At 44.3% G+C, this 23,949-nt stretch overlaps 1 protein-coding gene across 3 annotated transcripts in view; it reads left to right on the plus strand.

Annotated features, from left to right (window-relative positions):
• The window catches only part of PPARGC1A (PPARG coactivator 1 alpha), a 402,579-nt gene that overhangs the window by 258,109 nt on the left and 120,521 nt on the right, over positions 1 to 23,949 (plus strand). The window contains exon 1 of one of the 3 annotated variants that reach the window (XM_066631897.1): positions 18,640 to 18,780. The exons of the other annotated variants lie outside the window; for them this stretch is intronic. Within the exon in view, the coding sequence (XP_066487994.1) occupies positions 18,733 to 18,780 (48 nt within the window). The 5' untranslated portion in view covers positions 18,640 to 18,732. Of the gene's footprint in view, positions 1 to 18,639; positions 18,781 to 23,949 lie in introns of those variants that run through there. 3 annotated transcript variants of the gene reach the window in all.

The following is a 23,949-nucleotide window of genomic DNA, read 5'->3' on the forward strand; positions in this document are numbered from 1 at the left end:
CCTGTGTCTGGGTGTGCTTGCTTACTGTTTTTGCTGCGTGGAAAACTTTGTGGGGCCAGCATTCCAACAGTGAGTAGCAGGGAGTTCCAGCTGGGAGGCAGTTAATGTTTGCAGTGAATGGAGGGAGGTGCGACTGAGCTCTCTTTTCCTGCCTCTGATAGGAAGGAAGGCATACATGATCATTCGACAAAGGATTGGCATTCTCATATTTCCATTGGCTGAGGGAGGGCAGGAGGAGGAGCACAGAAGGGGCAACCCTCAATGAATGACCAGCTGCGGTGGAACTACTTGTGAGTAGGGCTGCCAAGGATCAGGTTGTCCTGGTAAACCTCCCAGCAGCTGCTCCTGACGCTTCTCCTCCCTCTTGCTGCTTCTCTCCTGGCTGTCTTGCACTCCCTCCCTGTTTACAGATGGACACGGACATCAGGGGAGTGTCCAAAGAGAGCCCTCCCCCCCTCTCTCTCTCTCTCTCACACACACACACACACACACACACAGAGTCTGGCAGCAGTCCCGTTTTTTCCATGGCAGGCTTTTTAAAGGGGGGGGGCAACTCAACTCAAGTTCATTAGAGCCACTAAACGGTGATTCGGCAACTCAGAAAGTGCCCGTCATGACTCTTTTTGGAGTCCAGTTGCAGGGGATGGTGACTCGGCAACTCGACTCAAGTCAAGCCACACTGGGTTTTCCCATCCCCGCTTGCTATATCAAGGTAGTTGTCTGAATGCAGTAGCATGCTTGGAAAGAGAAAACCATTGAGCTTGGGAAATATGCAAGAAGGTTGTGAGCCAACTAGGCAAGTTCTGACCTAAACTATTGGCTAAGCACTTGGAAGTATTTATGGAGTTCACCTGGAAGTTTTTATGATTAGGACCAGGGAGAAGCAATGGGCTGTCTGGGGAAGGTGCCTGAAAAGAGCAGTACTGCCCCCTTTCTGGATTCCACTTGTAACTCTGGTTCTTTCTTTTCTTGTGCCTGCCCACTGGATTTCTGCTCTATGGCAGGCCAGAGAGAAAGTGCTCTGATGCTGATCTCAACGGCTGGACAGGCTGATATAATTTGTTCCTGGGTGATTGGATGCCACTACCAATTAAGCTGTTCTGTAACTCATTGGCATATATTGCTGGGCTCCATAGGTTGCATGTAGGTTTACCAGGGGGGAGCTGGTAAGACATTTGTACAGCATTTAGCAGCTAAATTGCCCTCCTCAGCGTTTTAATGAGGATTCGTGGGTCTCTCCCCAATTGTGGCAAAGGCGGAGCCAGAACAGGGCTCAGAAAGTCACAACGGGCGCCAAGGCAGATGTTTCTGTTATGCAGCAGCAATGTAGATATTTGAAAGGGGAAAGTTTGCTACTCATTACACTGGGACTTGCCTACTGACGAAGCTGATGGAAAAACCATACATATGTTATGAATTCTGAACACCAACAAGATATAGTGGTTTATATCAATGTGCCATTTTTCAAATGTGTCTTTTTATTTATGAGGCAGTCCTTGTTCTCAATGATTAAAATATTTTTTAGTTGTTTATATCTCTTCCAGATCAGCATTTTTGGAGTTTCAGCAAAAGTTAAAAGAAATATGACTTTCCTACTTATTGTTTGGGAAGATTTACTCATCTGTATAAATGACTTTTAAAAAATTGGCAAGACCTTTTCTCCTCGGTGTAAATACTTCTGACAATAAATTACCTTTTGCTAGTTAGACATCAACTGTCATTAAAATGGCCAAATAAAATTCAAAATATGTTTGCTGCTTGATTCCTTGCAGGCTTTTTCAGGAGGCAACATTTAAATTTGTTTACTAGGCATGCATTAATACGAGTATTTGCTACAGAACGGTTTAAAGCATTGTATAAGTCAAAGATTACCTTTTGCGATTGCTCCTTCATATACTTTAAGGATGTCTCCGTTCTCCGTCTCCAACACGTATGCTTGTGGTTTGCTTCGCACACTCCCATTCAGCTTTAAAAGCAAATCTGTAAACAATGTAATATATTAAACTGGAGCACAGATTTTTTCCCCCCCATTTCTTTGTAAACAGGGACACATGTGAGAATGAAACAGCTGGAGCTATACTTCCACAAACCCTCCTGGGGATCTTTCACAGTCATTTCTTCATTGTATGCAGTCTTGGTGTAATAAATTGGCAATAATAATATGACATTCTTTATCTCTTTGTTTGCCGGCATATTATTTTTAATATTATTATCGTACGAATTGGAGCCTTGTTGGATGTGCCTAAAATTTCTTAAATTGTAATAGTCCTGACCTGAAGAGCTTCATATGTCAGGAGTGCAGTCCACTAGGAAGTCCTGCTGCACCAACCCACTGAAATAAACTAGAGCTGCATTCCTGTGAGTAGAAAAACCTGCCATGGATCCATTCGAGCCCAACACTGAAGGACTTTAGAATCTTAGCCTTCTGAAATCTCATGCAAACACCTTTTCCGGTTCTGCTGCCTGAGATCCTTTTAACAAGTGCTGGAGCTGAACTAGAGACCATCTGTGTGCAAAGGATGCACGCTGCTACTACTTCGCTGTGACCCTCCTTGTAGTCTTGTACAGCTCCCATTCATTTCACATTTTGTTTGTGCAAGGCATGTGGGAGGGCAGAGCACAGGTGAGCAGAAAAAGGCTGAGAACTAGGCCTCACCTCAGGGCTCAGCAGACCTGACCGTGTTATCAGGTCAGGAGTTAGTACGTCTTGGGGGGGGGGGGGTTTCAAGTAATAGTCCTGTTGTTAACCCAGATTTCCCTGATTCATCATTCACTTTCCTAATGAGTATCCAAGTCTTCATTTCAGTAATAAGCAAGCATAAGCAAGCACTTAAAATAATGGGGGGAGGGGACGATTTATTGTTTTGCTGTTCTTGCACAATGCTATGAAGAGGATTGTTTATTGCATGCTATCCATCTTAGCTAAGAGCTAACCACTGGTTCTTGATCTCTACAGGACGGTGTAGCTGTCTGAGTTGGACTTAGACCTGGAAGATCCAGGTTCAGATCCCCACTCAATCATGAAATTGGTTGAAGTTCAGATCCAGGTTCATATCCCCATCCAGCCATGAAGTCACTTCCTTAGGCCTGTCTCTATCTCTCAGTCTCATCTATCTCACAGAGTTGTTGTGATTACAAAAGGGGGTCCTTTTGAGGATCCTGAGCTCCTTGGAGGAAAGGCGGTATAAAAATGTGAAAAATAAATAAATAAATCTATTTCTTTTGGGAAGTCCACTCTCTATATGCCCATTCTCCTTGACACCCCCCCCCCCCAATAGTGACTATATATTTCTTTTGGGTCAGGATAAAATAACGAAAGGAAATTAAAAATCTTGAATTGCAACTGACCCAAACTTTTAGAGAAGATATCTCCGTGACATCTTTAACTCACCTTGGTACTACTTTTTCTTCAAAGGGAAATGTGCCCAGTAAGAAACAGGAGGGTTTTGTATCATACTTAAAACATTTCTAGCCTGATCCTGTGTATGTTTTCTGATATTTAAATAGAATGTACTCCAGGGTTGATCTCTTTTGTGACTGAGGGCACAATCTTGTCTTTCATGTGGGCCAACGCAAGTCCCTTGTGCCAGCCCAGGAGAGTCGCAAACGTGCCGTAAAGCATGTTTGCATCTCCTTGGGAGTAAGCTACGCTGGCGCACAGAGGTGTGCCAGCACATGGAGGCTGAATCCAGCCTCCATGGCTGCTTTTGCTGCGAGCTTTGTGTTGGCCTAGCTGAGCTGATGCAAGGCTCTGGGGTGGGTGGGGAGGAGGCGGGAGGGAGGAGTTCCTGGGAGGGCAGGTGGGCGGGCGGTGGGCGGATGGGAAGCGGGAGGCGGGGCTGGGATCCAGCACTTATGCTGGATTACAACCCCCATTCCCGGGGTGTTCAGAGCGGCTTCAAGCCGCTCCACTCTTCTCGGACTTGTACCACTTCAGAAGGTGGCGCAAGTCCGAGGAGACCCATAGGGGCAAGGGCACCTTACACAGAGGTAAGGGGAAAAGTTTCCCCTTGCCTGTGGCTGAGCCGCTTTGTGCCAATATCCTGTGCTTAAGCCTCTTGGCTTGCCTGTTCCAGTGCAGGGTAGGATTACACCCTGAATTACATAGTTGGAGCATATCTATGCCTGAGAACCAAATAATTAGAAAGTTGTAAGGGAGGGCATAATTTTCAGGAAGGAGGCAATGAGTCAGAGGGGATTGTCCCTAACCTGTGTTTTGTCTGCTACCTTTCCCCCTGCAACTCCTTATCTCAGTTGCTTTACCCTGTGTCATGGCAAAGTCTTGTTTAGAACCTCTGTTGATGGGAAGCTGATATGGAGATGGAGTTGCACTGGGGAGGGGTTAAGCCCACCACTATTCTGCAGCAAATCTAATCCTCCCTCTCCTACTTTGCAACTGTTTGGCAGTGACTCAGGTCTGCTGCCAGGCACTGTTCACCCTTAATCTCCAATTCTTCTGGCACATTTACTTGGAAGTAACATCCCTTGAACAAAAGAGGATAGCTTCCTGCTCAATATTCATAGGATCAGCCTTCATGATTGGTTCAAATGGGGTGTAATCCATAGAGACATTCCCCTACAACAAACTCCACTGAAATGACTGGGAGCTGCACAAGATTGCAGTACTATTCCCATTCATTTCAATGGAGTTCATGTACTAGAACTGGGCAGACAAATGCACTGAAGCTCATTGACAGTTTGTTCACACTGTTTGGATTATTTTGCTGCATTTGTTCATCCATTCGTTTATTTGAAATTAATTTGGCTAATCAAAGACCAGAAGCTTTGAGTCTCTCACTAAACTGTGATCACCAGTGAAGCTTTTCTATTCCCTCTTACCCACCATTTATATATAAAAGAACTAAAGACTGCCTCAAATATCAATGGGCAGGTTTTATCCGAAGATGAGAAATGCTAAGCTAAGACTATCTGCCTGTCCCCATTGATTGATTTAAAATTAAATTTTCCCAGGCACTACAGTTCTGCATTTTTCTCTGTTCCTGTACTGAAAGGAATTTGAGTCAGATGAGAATTACCAAAGAGGATGTCTTTAGATAAACATGATCATTACAAGTTCAGCTGACTTCATGTCTTCCGCTGCATCATGTATTGTAGTGGAGAAATATGATTCCATTATGAATCCCCTTCCCCAAATACATTTTGATATGTGGGCTCATACTGTACTTTGAAATGGTGCCATAAGCAAAAAGAAGGACTGTTAAAAGAAATGGATTTGGCCACAACGTACTATGGTATTTTGCAACCAATTGTAGCCCTCATTCCTGTGGGGGTGATAATCAGGTTCTCAAACCAGATTTAATTACAGGTGTACCCCAGCATCCACAGATCTGGTATCCATGGTTTCTGCTGTCTGCAATTCTGCGGATACTGAAGGATTGCACTTTTAAAAGGTCTGGAAAGTAAATACCCTAAAATAGTTTTGCAGCGCAACTGCTTCATTTTCAGGGCTCTAGGCAGCCTTCTGAGCCCCCAATGTTGCTCCAAAATGCACTATGTGCAACCTCCTGGTTTTAGAAGTAGACAACCTCTGAATGGCAGGTGCAAGGAAGTGGCAACAGAATGGAGGTCTCTTGATGTCTTGTGTGCCCCAGAGGCCTCTGGTGGGCCACTGTGAGATACAGGAAGGTGGGTCTTTGGCCTGATCCAGCAGGCCTCTGGTGGGCCACTATGAGATACAGGAAGGTGGGTCTTTGGCCTGATCCAGCAGGCCTCTGGTGGGCCACTATGAGATACAGGAAGGTGGGCCTTTGGCCTGATCCAGCAGGGCTCTTCTTTTACCAAAGCGTCTTCTGCAGATGAGTTCAGAGATCATGTTTCCAATCTTAGAAATTATGGTATGGAGGCAGAGGTGTACTGAGGGCTTCTGGCATCCAGGGTATCCAGGGCAACTGCGTGACTTCATGACTCCATGCAGCGCCATGATGTCATCAGGGCACATCCACTCCAATTGCTCCCCCACTCAGGAAGCAGTTGGAGCATGAGGGTGTGCTTGGCGGTCGGCCCGGCAATTTCACTCGACCAGCTGCTGAGAAGGTGCGGTTGGCGCCCAGGGCATGTGCCAGGTTTTACCCCAAGGGTGGTATGCCTCTGTATGGAGGATTCCATGCCCTGCCCTCACTTTCCTCTGTCCAGCTCACTTCCATTATTGTAACTTAGCTGAGGAGAAATGTACTGGGGTGTGTGAGAAATAATAATAATAATAATAATAATAATAATAATAATAATAATAATAATAATAATAATAATAATACAGGTATTTATATACCGCCTTCCTTTCTTGGTCTTTATTCAAGACTTTATTCAAGGCGGTTTACATAGGCAGGCTTATTAAATCCCCGTAGGGATTTTTACAATTTGAAAGACTGTTCTATCTTACAAGAACCACAACATTCAGGCGTTACTTTCTTGATCTGGTTTCACATTCTGGCCTCCATCCTCCCACGCTCAGAGCAGATGGAATAACTCGGCTCAGCTTGTCAGCTGCTTCAAGGTCGCACGGTGCCGGTGGCCTCGAACTGGCGACCTTCGGATGTTATTTTCAGGCAAATGGAGGCTCTACCCTCTAGACCAGACCTCCTGCCCAGAAAGACAGACAGACTGGCTGGCTGGCTGGCTGCAGGGAGGTTAGCTGTCAGCAAGTGGAGGGTTTAACAGCCTCTACCTTTGCATCACTTTTGCTGTAGCTTCCCACCTTTTATTTGTGATTCAAGAAGAATGAAAGGAACAGGTCTGCCACCGTTGTGTCTGGTTTGGCTCTCAGCCTCTCACCTGGTGGAGTCTATTCTGTTCTATTATCTTTCCCTGCTGCCTGACGAAGGACAATCCCTGCACAAAATTACATCCCTCCTTAGAAAGTCTTGATCTTGCCTGAAGGCTACATATCAACTCATATTGTGACAGTCCAGCACCATCTTATGGAAGGCAGGCAAAGGAGGATGCAAGGCCATCAAAGTGGTCCCAATTCTATGAATGTGGAGCTTAACAGACACTCCAGAAGGCTGTTCCCCCCTAATATTAAGAGGGATAAAAACAGAGTCTTGAGGAAGTGGTAAAGATTTTTTGTCTCATAAAGCTAGGTGAGTCCTGACAGTATCCTTTTAAAAAGTGGGTCCTGGTGCTAAAACATTTGGGAACCATTGATCTAGAGCAGTGGTTCCCAAACTTTTAACACCAGGACCCACTTTTTAAAACAACACTCTATCGAGGACCCACCTAGGTTTTCCAGACTTTTTAAAAAGGAGATATAGAACAACATATTTTAGTGTAGATATTTGCCTATAAGGTGAGAAATTTCTACCAATAAATCAAGAGTAGATTGATATCGCTTCTGCAGATCAGTCAGGGGTCAGGGCTGTTCAGGCATGTTACAGCAGCCAGGAGAAGCCGGAAGGAGCTTTAATAGTGCCTGCAGAGGGTCTGTAAACTGTCTGAGGAACTTTTTGAGTGATTGTAGACAGCTTACAAACAGGCAGCTTTGTTTGCATTTGTCGGAACTTCATTGTAGTCTTTTGAGCATGCTTGTTAACTCCAAACCAGGAGTGTCTCTTAAAATGACAATGAGCAGTATAAAAATTATCTGGAGGCAATTGAAGTAGGGTGTTGTGCTGAGTGAGGTAAGCTGTTTATATTGCTTTATATTGGTGCTGCATTTGTTTTGGATGGTTTTTAAAACTGCAAATGCTTTTCTGCCATTTCAAACCTGGATTTTTTTAAAAAGCAATTCAATGCAACATTCAATTCAGTTGCTTTAGGAGGGGATGGCACACAGTCCTACATAAAGCACTTTGTTGATGTCTTCAAAAACAGTGGCGTGGCTCCAATTTCCCCCCTTTCACTCAGGCTCCAAGGCAATCAGGCTCTTCCTCACAAGCACTATTGCCCAAGTTTTACCCCTGACTTATCCAAGGGGTCATGGAACATGCAATGATTTTTGGCCCAAGACCTGCCCTTGCCTTATCTGTGAGATCGACTTATGGGTGAGTGCCTGCCATATTTGTAAGTTATAATAACCAGAAAGAAAGACCCACATTTATCTCTGTATAGTTACACAGGCTTGCACACTGTAGGAGCTCAGCTCCTTGCATCGCAGTTAGCAGCTAAAGTATCTGATTTTTAATAGCTTCAGGACTTGAGGTAATTATCTGATTTTTCCATACCCTTTGGCGACCCATCAAAAATCACATTGTGACCCACCAGTGGGTCCCAACCCACACTTTGGGAACCATTGATCTAGAGCAGGGGTTTCCAAACCCTGGCCCAGTGGCCAGATGTCACCTGCAGAGAGTCTCTATCTGTCCTGCAGCCAGCCTCTGATCCCCTGAGAGCCTCTGGCCTAGTTGACCAAACACAACCAGAGCTGTGCTTGTGGGGTGGGGGAATGGGGGTCCATTTAAGTGTGTGCTTTATTTCTTGGGCTGTGTTGGTGCTTGGAGAAATCATGGACATTTGAGCCTATTCATTCATTCATTCATCTAAGTTCCAACTCTAATGTATTTAAATTTTATATTTAATTTTTTTCTGGCCCTCGACACTGTGCCAGGTATTTGATGTGGCCCTTTAGCTGAAAGGTTTAGAGAGCCCTGATCTAGAGGATGTCTGTATGAGGTTGGGAAGTGAAGGTAAAGTGATTGTGTAGGGACCAAGATCCTGGAGGCACTTCAGTTTCATAGCAGCTGAACACACCATTCAGTGAAGTTTTTCCCACCACTTATTCCCATGCCTGGAAAAGCTTCATCTACTTAATTTCTGCATGCCTTGCTGCTGTTAAAGACAGAGGCAACATAAAAAAAGTACCAATTCTAAATGCTGTTGTAAATAACAAACACAATATCAAACCTTCTTTTATCTGCACTGTTTTCATCCAGATCCTTCTTTTAAGAGATATATAACAGGAAGACACTTTTTTATGGATTAACAGAAGAACAGATACACAAATCTGAAGGTTGGAATTTCTCAGCTAGGCAATATAAAAGCAAGACAGTATATGCTGTGCGGTGTCAAAAGATGGTGTGTTCCTATATAATTGGTTGCTGCAAATGCATTTTAGTACAGTTTATCAATAACGATAATTAGCCTAATCAAACGGTTCAGGTAAGGGATGTGCCTAAAGACATTTGGAAACACAGCTACCTCTGACCTTTTTTTCTGGCTGGATTTTCTGAATGTCTTCTGAGAGATTCCCTCCTTCCATACATTTCAGCCTGTCCTTTTAGGTCATCTAAGGGGGCTCTTTTAAAAGTGCCGCCTCTGTCCCAAGTGAGAGGGGTGGCAGCTCAGGGGCAAACCTTCTCTGTAGTGGCACCACAACTGTGGAATTCCCTTCCAGGGGAACTGAGAACTACTCCCTCCCTCATGGTTTATAGCGAGGGCTCAAAACATACCCATTTAATCTGGCATTTGGTAGCTGAGTAGATATTGGCCCTCTGCGTCTCTGAAATCCTTGACTTGACTGCCTCCATAGACTTATTTGTTCCCCAGTGGCTCAACAATATCTGTTAGGTCTTGCTTTGTTTTTGTTTTTATGTTTCACTGTTTAATGTTACATAAGAACATAAGAACAGCCGCACTGGATCAGGCCATAGGCCCATCTAGTCCAGCTTCCTGTATCTCACAGCGGCCCACCAAATGCCCCAGGGAGCACACCAGATAACAAGAGACCTCATCCTGGTGCCCTCCCCTCCATCTGGCATTCTGACTTAACCCATTTCTAAAATCAGGAGGTTGCGCATACACATCATGGCTTGTACCCCATAATGGATTTTTCCTCCAGAAACTTGTCCAATCCCCTTTTAAAGGCGTCTAGGCTAAACGCCAGCACCACATCCTGTGGCAAGGAGTTCCACAGACCGACCACACGCTGAGTAAAGAAATATTTTCTTTTGTCTGTCCTAACCCGCCCAACACTCAATTTTAGTGGATGTCCCCTGGTTCTGGTATTATGTGAGAGTGTAAAGAGCATCTCCCTATCCACTCTGTCCATTCCCTGCATAATTTTGTATGTCTCAATCATGTCCCCCCTCAAGCGTCTCTTTTCTAGGCTGAAGAGGCCCAAACGCTGTAGCCTTTCCTCATAAGGAAGGTGCCCCAGCCCCGTAATCATCTTAGTCGCTCTCTTTTGCACCTTTTCCATTTCCACTATGTCTTTTTTGAGATGCGGTGACCAGAACTGGACACAATACTCCAGGTATGGCCTTACCATAGATTTGTACAACGGCATTTGTACAATTAATGTTAAAATTAATGTTTTCAGTATTTCTTATCTGCTATGATATTTTGTACTTTATTATGGAGCGTTGTTAAGTCGCCTTGGGCATTTTCTTTGACTTAGAAAAGGCAAGATGTAAATTTTTCAAATAAAATAAATAGTACTGCACAGCTTTTGTAGCATTCTGGCTTGTGAAGGTCCAGGGCTGTAGCATTGACTTCTTAGGAAAAGTACTTGTCCTGCCCCAGAAGTCATGAACAAGTTTCTAGATGGTGCCATTCTATCATGCCATGTCTTGCTTCTTATGCTGATTAAAGTATTGTGTTAGGCAGTGCTTAAATGAATCAGTGATGGCACAAGGCTGCCAGGTCCCTAGGGCAAAGGCCTACAGTAGGGCAAAGGCCTACTGGGTCCCCATAACACTTCCTGATGGTGCTTTGCGCATTGATACTACTATCAGTACTGAGAATTCAGAGGTAAGACTAGTCAAATACGCCTGCTGATGGTGTGGTTTCCTCAGCCAGTACCCATTGTAAGTGACTTAAGCACCATTCCTGAAATGAATAATACAGGTAGCCTCCCTTAAGCATTGAGACCTACGGAAAGTAAAACTGAGCTGCATGTGCATGTTCAGTGGTGAGCAAGCAAATATGTGTCAGTCCACTTCAAAGGGCAAGCTGAGAGGAACACAACACTACCAGAATGCCTTGGGGCATTAGTGATGATGTGAAATATTTCACCTGCACAAAGAATTGAGAAACCTTTAAGTTAGTTTTCCAGAGGCCTTCAGGTAGTAAAATTAAGGGTAAAATTATTTTTCATGAATATTCACATTCATTTCACAAGGTTTATTTAAGGATTTGGTTTCTCATAAACAGGTAGGGACTCTGAGTGATTGCGACAAAATTTAGCCTCTTTGTATTTGTCCTGATCGTTGAAGAAGTTCCACTATCACCTCAGGTGTTTGTTGTACCACTTCTGAACATGGAATATCTCCAAAGGTGTCAAACTTTACTCATTGCAAAACTCTTCTTTTCCCTTTGAAATTTTTTCCAAATATTACACCCAAACAGAAAAGTTCATATTCACCTTGAAATTTTGCTTGAGAGAAAAACCAATGGCAACTCTAATGCATGGGACTTGGGAGATAACCTGCCATCTAGCAAACCTTGCCTCGGCTGAGTTCTCTTCCTCATAGCCTTTAGAGAAGACCTGCGCTTAGTTTTGCATTTGAAGCAAAAAGTGAAGATGACATCTTCCCCCTGCTCGTGATTAAATTGTTTTATTTGTTTTTTAAAAGTGACACATAGTGATGGATAGGGGAAAGGCACACAGTGTCCCTTATGGATTCTGCTGCCCATTGCAATTGCTTCTTGGTAAGGCTAGGAGCCCGGCTGTGGGGCATGGGGGAGGGAGAAGAATTTGCACCTGGCAGCCAGCAACATTTTGTTCACTGGAGGCTGACATGCTGAACCCTTTGTGCAGTTTTACAACAGCCAGTCCAAATGCCTGGTCAGCATTGGAAGACCTGGGTTCATGAGTGTTCTGCTTGACTGGGACTCTTAAGAAAAAACAACAGAGATGAAAACCAATTCAATACAGCACAACGCAAGGTCTGAGTGGAAAACAGAGACATGAAGATGACGAGAGGAGCAGTGAATTTTCTAATAAAAAATTAATAAAGTAAATATACTGTATATAGGACATCCATTTGTGCTGACCTAGCTATTCAGTAAAGTTCTGATGCCCTTTACCCATAATTGCAGAGCTTTACTGCTTTGATCCAAGTGATTTCAATAACCACTGCCCTGAACATTTTCAGACAACCCCCCTCCATAAGGAAGATGGGAAACTTGTTTTGAATTTAAAAAAAAAATGAATCAGATTCTCAACAAGTCAAACACTGTAGAATGCAATCTTGACTTTGTACTGTGTAGTTGGAATACAGAAAGCTCAAAAATCAAAATCTGTTGCCTCTCTACTAGTATTGACTGTGATCGTAAGCATTATCATTGTTAAGGGATTGCATTTCCGGTTGCTGTACAAAACAGCAAGGTAGGGAACAATTCACCTACTTTTGCTGCAAAAAATTTCATCAGGAACCTGCTTAGTATATACAGTCAAAAATAATGCATTGTTGTTTCTAACTTCCTATAAGATATTATACATTTAAAAAAAATAATAGCTCTGTCTGAAAAAGCATGGCTTGAAGGGAAGGTAAAGGCAAGAGTAAATTAACAGAATTACTGTCCAGAGTTAAATAAAAGCAGCAGTACCATCTAGTGGTCAATTAAAGAAATAACTATGTCATGGATTGCAGTGCATTGTCATGGTGTTCAGTTAACTTTAATAAAGTAGTGAGGAGACTATCAGGTGTTAATGACTCTGGAGTAAGGTGGTACTCATTAGTTGCTGTAAGTTCATTGTAATGTGGAGTGGGAAAGCAGAAGTGCCCAAATCAGGCTATCTTTTTCCAGGAAAATGGGTTGTTGATCCCCAGATGGTCTAAGATGTGTCCTTGTTTTTTGCACCTCCACAATTATTAGCCTATTTATTTATAAAAGTGGTGCAGATTGGCAGCAGAAGATATTTAATTGGTAAGACCAGTAGTGTAGCCAGAGGGGGGCATGCTAAGTACTGCAAGTGCTGCAACACACTGTGTAAGCAACTGCTCCCTCTTGCTATTGAAGCCATTCAATGGCAACACATAGGTGCTCGCTGAACCAAAAGGCGTCTTCTGCTCATTCCATTGCTGCCCAGAATGGTTCTGACAGTGAGTGGAAGGAGTCGTTTACATGGTGCGTTACAGTGCCACCCCCTCTGGCTATGCTACTGGCTAAGACCTGATGGATGATGGAGAGAGAGTCAACTGGACAGGGTGAGAATAGAAAGGAGGGGATGGGTTCCAAGGCTGCCAGAATCTCAGACAATTCAGAATTACAAACAAGTTCCATTTTATAAACACTGAAATTGAAAAGCAGCCATTCCTGAATTAAAGTCTGCTGGTGCCGCTGGGATCCGCTCCCTGCCCATGACTCACTACACATCCAACGTAACCAGAATGATCCTCTGATCCTGTGGGAGCTGCTGCCACATTGCTACATCTCTTGCCATTGGCAGCAGCGGCCTGGAACTGAAGTATGAAACTGTGGCCTGGGTCTCGCTCTGCTGTGAAGGGGCTTGCACTGCTTGAATGCAAGTTCCTGAAATGGAAGGCCCAGGTAGGATTGGGCTCTCAGTTACATTAGTTAACTATAGAGAAAGTGAATCACAGAGTCAAAGGGCGCAATCCAGAGGCACCTTTGGGCAAACACAAGTTACTTGCACCGGCCTGGCTGGGCAGAGGCAAGAAGAAAAGGGAGGCGGGAGGGAGGCATTCCTGGGCAGGGGGAGGGCAGGCAGTGGGCGGCTCCAGGGGCAGGCGGGCAGGGAGCAGGAGGTGGGGCTGGGATCTGGCAGTTCCCAGTCTTTAAGCCGCTCCGCTCTCAAGAGGTGGCACAAGTCTTAGGAGACCCATAGGGGCCAGTAGCCCTTACCTGGAGGTAAGGGGAAATGTTTCCCCTTACTTCTGGCTGAGCTGCTTATGGCCACTGTCCTGCTCTGGATACAGCGCAAGCCTCCTGGCTTGCCTGTTCCAGCGCAGGATTGGATTGTGCCCAAACATATGCACGAGGCCAAAGATTCAAAGCATTTTCAAGTGGGATTGTAACTGCAGTCAGTTTGTCTATTGGTTGCCTTTAGTTCTCCCCCCCCCTCATTTTTTTTATAATAGTTTTTTTAAAAACGATTGCAACTTTTTGCAACGATTGCAAAACAATTTTTGTTTAAAAATCAAACATTGATTGCAACTCTGGTAAATCTGAGTTGCAATCAATGTTTGATTTTAAAAAAAAAATTTAAAACTCCTTACTGAAGCTATACATAACCTGATTTGAGCTGGGCAGTTGTAGATAAGGACACCTCTTTATCGGGTACCCTTTCTGGAACTGTGTCAATCTTCATTTCTGCAGGTATTTGTTTCTAGTAATTTCTGGACAGAAGTTGGATACAAATCCTCGCCACTGTGGGTCGTTGTAAAGGGGCTATCTCTGTAGACTGCTTTACAGCTGTCATCATTGCTCCATATGATATCACTTTGAAATGAATGCACTAGGAAAGTGTCTCCCCCTCCCATCACTTCGAAATTGTGCCCAACTTTGTGGTTTTACTTATTTGTCAGTTTACTTGCTAATTTGACAGAAAAGCAGTGAAGTGGAATTGTAGAAAATAGAAACAACATGATCAGGTCAGAATATGCCCCCTGCTCCCCAGAACAGCAATCTAAAAATGTTCCAGTATAAATGCAATTCTATAAAATGTGTGAATGAAAAACAGAAACTGATGGATTTGGTTCAGTTAGTGAACACAATTATAAGTAATTATGGCAGAAGAAGACCATGTATGGCTCACTGACGATGATTTTTAAAATGTACTCCAATTCACCCAGGTGCAGAGCATGACTTCACAACTGAGTGATCTGAGTAAAGCAACTCAACTGAGTAAACAACTGAGTAAACACAACTGAGTAAAGCAAGAACCTTTACCCCAGATCTTAAGAATTATTACCACTTTATCATTAAGTAAGCATATAATTTGGAAAGAATTTACATGTGCATGTGTGTTTAATGACCAAAGCAAATTCATATCATTAATCTTAATAATCACTTTAAGTAAACAGTTTTTTTCTGTAGTTACAGTGTATTCTGTGGGGTTTTTTTAATTACATAAAGTAAAAATAATGTCATTTTTCTATCTTTTGGTTTTGGTAAAAAGATGACAGTGCGCTGTGATTTGCAATGTAAATGCAAGCAAGAGGGGCTCTGTTTTTCTTAATTTCTTCTGGTGGTCTGGCAGCAAAGCTGGTTAAGGAAGGCAACAACTAGTTAAACATTTCCTTGCTGATAAGTTCATATTTTGAATAGACATGGTACAATATCTGAAGGGGGGGCGGAATGACTGTTTCAAGAATTGCTGCCTCTTGTCTGTCAATTCAGCTCTGTCGCTGGATAATAATTGTATTCATTTAGCATTTAGAATAGTCAAATTTGCAAATGACAATTCGAATGAATATTTCATAACAAAGAGGCATGATCCATTATGGTCGTGTGACTCTAACTGGTAGCGCAGCATGACTGATCTCGCATTGAGAATTTGTAAGAGAGACCGTGGCACATAGCTAATTAAAAGTACAGCTTTTAATCTTAGAAAAGAAAAGGAATGCAAGACTCAGGTGGAGAGAAAAGTCCTGTTTTTCCTGTTGTAGGGAAGGTGCCTTCGCTTTGTTGTGTGTTCTTTCTATAGTGTTATCATAAAACAGATGCACCTGTCAGACTGGAAAGGGCAAAACGGTCTTTTTAGTGGCACAAGGTATTTTCACAGGTCAGAGAGTGTAGGTTTTGTACCCCTCCGGCCTCTCCAAATGCATAGCCTGCCCCAGGTCAACAGCAGGGCTAATAAATAGTATTTATACAAAAATATCCCCTCAAGGCAGTACTGGGGAACTACGTCTGAAACCAAAATGCTGCTGTGGGTCTGAGCGGAAAGGGACAAAACTACAAAAGCAGTTGTTGTGTAGGATAGATGAACACTGTCTTTCGGCAATGCCATTATGATCAATGCCATTATTATATCAATAGATACATCATTATATCAATAGATACAATGAGAGAGGTGGTATATAAGTACTGTAATAAATTTTAAAAATGAATAACAGGGCTGGCTCTTTTAATAAAGTTAGAAGCTGCACAATGTAATATAGCATAGTTTTTTTAAGTTGTTCTAAAAGAAGTGTTAACATCGGCAGTAGCAATTTTTTTTAAAAATTGGAAATATTTTTTATATTGTACAAAAATAATTTTTTTTATTAAATTAGGGCTTTCTAAAGTGCCGCCTTTTGAATGGTTTTGTATATATAACATGCTTAGAGAAGTAAGCACACGTTACACAGATTAGAGGTCTTTCAATAGCCATTATAGTTAAGTGAAGCCCCCATGGATAGGGGAAGTGTACCTGTGAGTGCTGGGGACTGAGGAGGTGTTGCCTTCCTGGACTGCTGGCGAACTTTCCAGGGCCTCAGTTCTATGCACATTGCTTTGGAAGGAAATGAGCTCCTTGGTCTCTGTGTGACTTCAACCTGTACTTAAAAGTCAACCTGGTTAGGATTTCCAGGTGTGTGGTTGGAAAGGGTAAGTCACCGTGGATGGACCTTGGTCTGGTCCAGCCAACCAGCCTGCCAGTTTGGATCCTGGCTAGCTGGAGCCTTTTTTGCCTGTGCGGTGGGTGGGGAGGCATGTGAGGCAGAGCCTCCCCACTGGAGTCCTTTGAAAAGTGCTGCCACCATGTGAGGCGCCCAAGCACCCTGTAAGTTTTTGTGCATTTTAAAAATTTATTTCACAGAGAGAGTGATGCACAAGCAACAGGGAGGCAGGTGAGGCTGATGAGGCAGAGCCTCCCCACCAAAGTCCTTTGAAAAGCCCTGCCACTCTGTGAGGCGCTGAAGTGCTCACAGCCCATGAATGGAGTGACATGTGACATGTGAGTGCTTGAGTGCCTCACATGGCAATGTAGCTTTTTGAAGGACTCTGGTGGGGAGGCTCTGCCTCACCTGCCTCCCCACCCACTGCATGTCCCTGCTGCCTACGCTTTGCTCTCTCTGTGCAAAACATAAGCACCTTGAAGTCATTTAGGAGCAAGTTGATCCCCTGCCCAGAAGGAAAGAGTGTTTAGAAAGGGAATGGTGTCCAGCTGCAAGTCCATCACTCTGTTGGGATTGTTTGGGGTGGGGAGGGGAGGGAAGTTCAGTTCAGAAAAAGTGCAGGAAAGATTGTATGGAGTGTGAGTTGTGTGTGATTGCAGAGAGTGTGCATGTGTGTGAGTTGTAGAGTGTGTGAGTTGTGTGTGATTGCAGAGTGTGTGTGTGTGTGTGAGTGTGTGTTGTTGCAGAGGGTGTGTGAGTTGTGTGTGATTGCAGAGTGTGCATGTGTAAGTGTTTGGTTGTAGAGTGTGTGAGTTGTGTGTGATTGCAGAGTGTGCGCGTGAGAGTGTGGTTACAGAGTGTGTGAGGTGTGTGTGGTTGCAGAGTGTGTGTGAGTGTGCGTAGTTGCAGTGTGTGTGAGTTGTGTGAGTTGTAGTTGCAGAGTGTGTGTGTGTGAGTTGTGTGTGACTGCAGAGTGTGAGTGTGTGAGTGTGTGGTTGCAGAGTGTGTGAGTTGTGTGAGATTGCAGAGTGTGCGTGTGTGAGAGTGAGTGTGTGTGGGTGCAGAGTATGAGTTGTATGTGTGGTTGCAGAGTGTGTGTGTGAGTGTGTGTAGTTGCAGAGTTTGTGAGTTGTGTGTGTGGTTGCAGTGTGTGTGTGTGAGTTGTGTGTGATTGCAGAGTGTGCGTGTGTGAGTGCGTGGTTGCAGAGTGTGTGTGTGTGTGTGAGTGTGTAGCTGCAGAGTGTGAGTTGTGTGTGTGATTGCAGAGTGTGCACGTGTGAGTGTGTGGTTGCAGAGTGTGTGGTTGCAGAGTGTGTGAGTTGTGTGTGATTGTAGAGTGTGCGTGTGTGAGTGTGTGGTTGCAGTGTGTGTGTGTGTGTAGTTGCAGAGTGTGCGAGTTGTGTGTGACTGCAGAGTGTGCGTGTGTGAGAGTGTGTGGTTACAGAAGGTGTGAGTTGGGTGTGGTTGCAGAGTGTGTGTGAGTTGTGGGTGGTTGCAGTGTGTGTGTGTGGTTGCAGAGTGTGTGTGTGTGAGTTGTGTGTGGTTGCAGAGTGTGTGTGATTGCAGTGTGCATGTGTGAGTGTGTGGTTGCAGAGTGTGTGAGCTGTGTGTGTGATTGCAGTGTGCGTGTGTGAGTGTGTGGTTGCAGAGTGTGTGTGTGTGAGTGTGTAGCTGCAGAGTGTGAGTTGTGTGTGTGATTGCAGTGTGCATGTGTGAGTGTGTGGTTGCAGAGTGTGCGAGTTGTGTGTGATTGCAGAGTGTGAGTGTGTGGTTGCAGAGTGTGTGTGAGTTGTGGGTGGTTGCAGTGTGCGTGGGTGGTTGCAGAGTGTGTGTGTGTGAGTTGTGTGTGGTTGCAGAGTGTGTGTGAGTTGTGTGTGACTGCAGAGTGTGCGTGTGTGAGAGTGTGTGGTTGCAGAAGGTGTGAGTTGTGTGTGGTTGCAGAGCGCGCGCGCATGCGGTTGCAGAGCGCGGGTGTGAGCGCGCAGCGCGGCGAGACGGCCCGGGGCGGGTCCCCGAGCGCGGCGGGGCGCCCGCTGTCCCCGGCGCGGTGCTGAAGGCGCGGCCGGGCCGGGCCGGGCCGGGCGGGCGTGACGTCAGCGGCACCCCGCGGCGGGCGGTGGGGCGGGCCGGCCCACTCCGGAGAGCCGTCATGTGACGGGCGCCGTAGTAGGCAGGTGCCTTCGGTGCGCCCGCGTCTGCTCGGCCGGCTGCGGAGGGAGTGTGTGGCGTGCCGGCCGGCCGGCAGGCGGGAGGGAGCCAGCCAGCCGGCCGCATGGCGTGGGACCTGTGCAGGCAGGACTCCGGCTGGAGCGACCTGGAGGTGAGCGCGGCCGCGGGTCCTTCTCCCCGGCGCCGAGCCCGCCGCCGCGAGAGCCCCCGGGGAGCGGAGCGGAGGAGCGGAGCGGAGCGGAGCCTCCTCCCGCTGGCGCTTGCAAGACTCCGCTCCAGTTTCTTGACTTGGGGGGAAGGCACCACACAGCCAGAATACACAACCACACTACACAACAAGACACAACCACACACGCAACCAGAATATACAACCACACCACACATGACACAACCGCACTACACAACCACGCAACCACACAGTGCATGGCTCCTGACTTGGGGATCTCCTGCCACTGGAAACTCTTTGGATGTGCCTTTGGGCCGGCTCCCTTTCCAGTCCTGTGCAGTATTGATGCGCCGAGATATTGATACAAATCGGTACCTGAAGTCTCTCCCAGTGGCATTTAGTGGTGCGACTGGAGAAAAGCCATAACTGTTTCTATGTGTAAGTACGTGTGTGTCTGTGTGTGTGTGTGTAGTTAGATCTGTGGGTATAATGTGTAATTCTATCTACAGAGCTAGTTATAGCTGGGTAATTATCAGCCCAATCCTATGCATGCCTACTCCAAAGTAAGTCCCATTAGAGTCAATGGGCTTACTCCCAGGAGAGTGTGGCTAGGATTGGGCTGTTAGTCTACAAAGCTTCTGATCCTCTCTCTTTTTAACTTGTAAAAGAAAATTATTGGTGGTGTCATATTTGCAGGGTGTCCTCAGCTGCCCCAAATCAGAGATGCTCCTGGATGTGCTGGGATGCTTTGAACGATGGTGGCTGTATTGTGAGAATGTGACTTTTTGGGTTGTTGTTTTTTTTTTTTAAACCAGAATGTTTGGCTGCTTCTGTTGGAACAATTGGGGTTAAAGGGGTCTCAGTGGTTCAGGTGGTGCCAGTAAATGGTTAACTGGTGCTGTGCAGTCAACAGGACCACAGGATGGGGCTTGATAATAGAGTTTAGGCAGGATCTTGGTGTTGCTGCCACTGTGTTGCTGCTGCCTGAATAAAAATAGATGGCAATACATCAAATCTGCAGTTTCTGCTGGCTACAATTCATGAACGGGGAGGGGGGATGGGAGGAGAAAATAAGCAACTTCTTGAGAGTCTCTGGAGGGTTAAGTGTGGAGGCTGGAGGATGTCTGAATGTTTGCGATCAGCAAAACAAAACAGAAACCTTTGAAAATGGTGTGCCCTTTTAAAAGTTCTTACAACTTGGGGAAACTTTACCCCCACCTCCCAAGACAGAGCCACAGAGGACAGCTACTGTTGCAGCACCATCCTTTCTTTGTGTGCACTTGGCAGTAAGTCCTGCTGAGTTTAGTGGGGCTTACACTCAAGTAAGTGTGCTCCGAATTGTAGCCTTGTATGTTTTCCTTGGCAGGAGAACAAGCTACTAGTAAGCCTTTTTTTTTAATTTCCTGGATATCTCTATAGGAAGAAGCACTAAAATACATGCTCTCTCTATAGACTTTTTTGTTCTTATTTTCTCCTAGCAAGAGGCAAAGATTGGCTTTTCTTTTTAAATCATGTTTAAAATATTTGCACCTCATCCGCTGATTTCTGTTTGCATATTGTAATTGCTTGTCTCTTGTTCTGACTTCTTGGTGAAGTGGAATAGATATGGATAATTCATATGTCCTGTAGCTATTATGAGTCAAGGCGGCAAAGCGGGTGACTTGCTGGCTCCAGAAGTCCTAATTTGTTTCCGTGTAGCTGGGGAGTATCCTGTGGATTGTCGTCTTGGTTCTTGTTGCACGGGTGGGTCTCAGCTGCTCCGGCTTCATTTTTTCCATCATGCATTATTCCTCATGCTGCTAGGAGCTGATTTGAGGAACCAGCGTCTGTGGAAATGGTGATGATCTATTTTAATCACCAGTGTTCCTGCAGGAATTTGAAGCTAGCAACAAGAAAAAAAAAATTATTTGTGGCAGTGAGCAATTTTTTCCCCCCTTGCTTGGACAATGGAAGGGAGGTCCTTGCAAGTTCAGTGGCAGATGGGATAGCTTTTTGGTATAATCTTCCCAAGTGCCATGCACTTTACCCTAAGTGCAACCAGCCTAATATCTGCCTGGTACAGCCTCTGCTCTGAGGAATCCCCATTACTGCTCTCAAGTACTGTTGGCATCAAGTACAGTACTGATAAGCAGCTTTTCTTTTTTTGGACTCTCAATAGTGAGTCCCACCGTAAGATTCTTTATGTCCCCTTGCTCATAAGGATGAGATGACATGCAACTTAATAAGGGCCTTTACATTATAGTAGCTGTTTAGCTTCCGCACAGTGTGTTTCTGTTTAATGAAGGTGATGTACATTGAGGCTGCAAAGATTGATAACAAGGATCCACCTGGATCCTTTTGTTTGCTTTAAGCATATTGTATGTGTTTGGGATTCCCCCCCTTCCCTGACTCTTTTTAAACAAGCTTGTTAAAAAGATGTATATTGGGAATTAATATAATTTATATGGCGTGCATCCAGTCTCTTCCCCCCACCTAGCCCCCCCAGCCCAATCATTTTTAGTTTTTAAAAATTACTTTCAAAGGTAGAAGTACATCCAAAAGGTTAATGGAGAATGATGGTTAATTATGATGATTCATTATCATCACTGCAGTTAAGCTAATTTATTGTTTGCTCTTTAACTAAGTGTTTGGAGGGCTGGGTGTGAGTGATCTCCGGGTGAAAGGAAGACACAACAATTAGCCTTGTTGTTTAGTGACTGCTTTATTCTTTAAAGTGTGTTGCAAAATTAAAGGTACAGTTGTGTGATGACAGTCAAACAATGGTGTGTGTGTGTGTGTGTGTGTGTGTTTTAAAGGCATTCTGTAGAAAGTGCACCTGTTAGAGATGTATAGACAAATGCCAAATACCTGCGAGTCAGATGAGGACAGTTATAGGGCTTGGAGTGTTAGACCTGGCATCGTTCAAAGGCCAAATATAAATTAATAACAGGAACACTTGCTACTAATGTGTCTCAGATTAGAACTGTAGTGCCATATCCAGAAGCATTGATTTTATTATCATGTCAACATTGGCAAGAGCAGACGTACTTCACTTCAACTATTACATTTTTTTAAAGTGACACTGCAGTTGTTTCAGACAAATGACAACTGTGAAGAGCAGACTTTTTTTTTATCTTTCACACATCTCACCCCCCAACACTGTTATTTCTTATATTGCTTCAAAATGGCCACTGAGGCCTTCTTTAAAAAAAAAAAAAGTGTATGTACTTATTGAGAAAACCCAGCCAGCTTAACTAGGCAATGTACTGAGAGAAAGAGGGGCAAGAGAGTGAGGGAATCTATTTTTACAAACGAAAAGTAGTAAAGTGATCAGCAGGAGACTTTGGAAGTCCGTGGCATCAGTTTTAAGCCACTGACCTCCACAATGCAAACCTGGGGAACTGTGCTGAGAATCTACCTTTTCAAGCAAAGACCTAGATTATCCTTTAATGAGATCACAGATTTCATTTGGGCATCAAGAAAAGGTCATTTCTGCATTAGAACATTTGTTGATGGAAGGTTACTTCAGGACTGCAAATGGGGATGTGAAAAGAAGTGTGTGTGTGTGTGTGTGTGTGTGTGTAAAATGGTTGGTTCTTTTTTGTTTTGCAATTGTCTTTGGGGGCGCGTGTGTGTGTGTCATGTCTTCCTTACACAAAGCAGTATATATTTCATGTGTACATTTATACTAAGGGCAAGCCTTGGACCATTGCAATTCCACACTCCCTCCCAAAGAATAGGAATAAAGGAATTGATATGTCAAAAGACTCACCTTGCAACCCTTAAGTTTCTCTTTCTCCTATTGTCTGATTTTGCCTGAGTTTCCTATTGTCTGATTGCCTGCATTGTCCTGCTCCAGCAAGGAAAGTGGAATGGTAGATTGCAGCCTTTGCCAGCTGCTCTGAGTCTATTGACCCTTTTTCTCTATTCCAAAATGTGCCTTGTGATTAGGTTGTCACACACAGAATATGCAGAGCCGGATTCACACTTTACAGGGATTGCCTGTCAAACGGTTCTAGGAAGTTTATTTTACTGAAGTCAACTCTTGCAAGTAACCTGTACTTATTGTTGAAAGATGGCATGATGGGCACTGAGGAATTCAGGGTTGTGTTTTTTTTGGAGGAGGAAGAAGGTTCTTTATGGTTACTGACACACTCACCTTAACTGACTCCATTCAAAGTAAAGCGGAAAGGAAATGATGTCCCTTTGCAGGTGCTTGGTAGTCTGAAACAACTGAAACCTGGAATGTGTTTCTTAAATTTTAGCCAGCCTACAACATCTTGCATGGGTAAAACCAAGAGGAATGTCATGATGGCTGCAGGTTGAAAGCTTCTTTCCTAATCTGTCAGTCTTATCACCTGACCTGACTTTTAACCAAATAACTGCTATATTCGCTCTCTTCCCCGTAAGCAACTCAGCTAATGTAGGTAGTTCAAATGGTAAAGTGAGGGAAAAAATGCATCAACGCTGAAAATAACCTTGGAAACACAGCGGGGGTGAAGATTTAGTTATATACTTTTGGCATGGTATGGCTAAAGTCAAGCACTTGAAGTTGCAATTATTTCCACTGGAAAGCTTTGAGCTTGTTTAATTCTGTTCTCTTAAACTTTGTTGGACTTGAGCTGGAGTAAGTCTTCCTCACTTAGAAAGACTTGCCAAATCAAATGTCAAGCCTCATGAAATCAGAATTTAAAATCATATATACGTTTGCGCTGTTCTGAAAAAGAGATCTGACAGCTCAGTATTATGTCATCTGAACTGGATTTAATTGCTAAGGAAAGGCTAGTACACATCCTAAGTCAGACCACTGGCCCACCAAGTCCTGTGTTGTCTACTGCCAGGTTTGGTACAGTGGTCTTTCCCAACCCTCTTGTCTGATATTTTTAAACCAGCAGTTCCCAAACTTTTTAAGAGCTCCAGGGTTCACTTTTTAAAGCAACACTCTGTTGAGTTCCAGCTAGGTTTATGAGACTGTAAAAAAAAGAGAGAGAGAGAGAGAGAGAGAGAGAGAGAGAGAGAGAGAGAGAGAGAATATTTTTATTTATTTACAAGTAATAATGACCAGGAAAAAAAGATGCTCAAATGTTTATCTTCCTAGATGGACACATGCTGGCAAACTGCAGGAGCTTTTTAAAATGACTGTTGGGACCCACCAAGATTTACCAGACTTTAAAA

This window comes from Tiliqua scincoides, chromosome 6, assembly GCF_035046505.1.
Source record: "Tiliqua scincoides isolate rTilSci1 chromosome 6, rTilSci1.hap2, whole genome shotgun sequence".
Taxonomy (NCBI): domain Eukaryota; kingdom Metazoa; phylum Chordata; class Lepidosauria; order Squamata; family Scincidae; genus Tiliqua; species Tiliqua scincoides.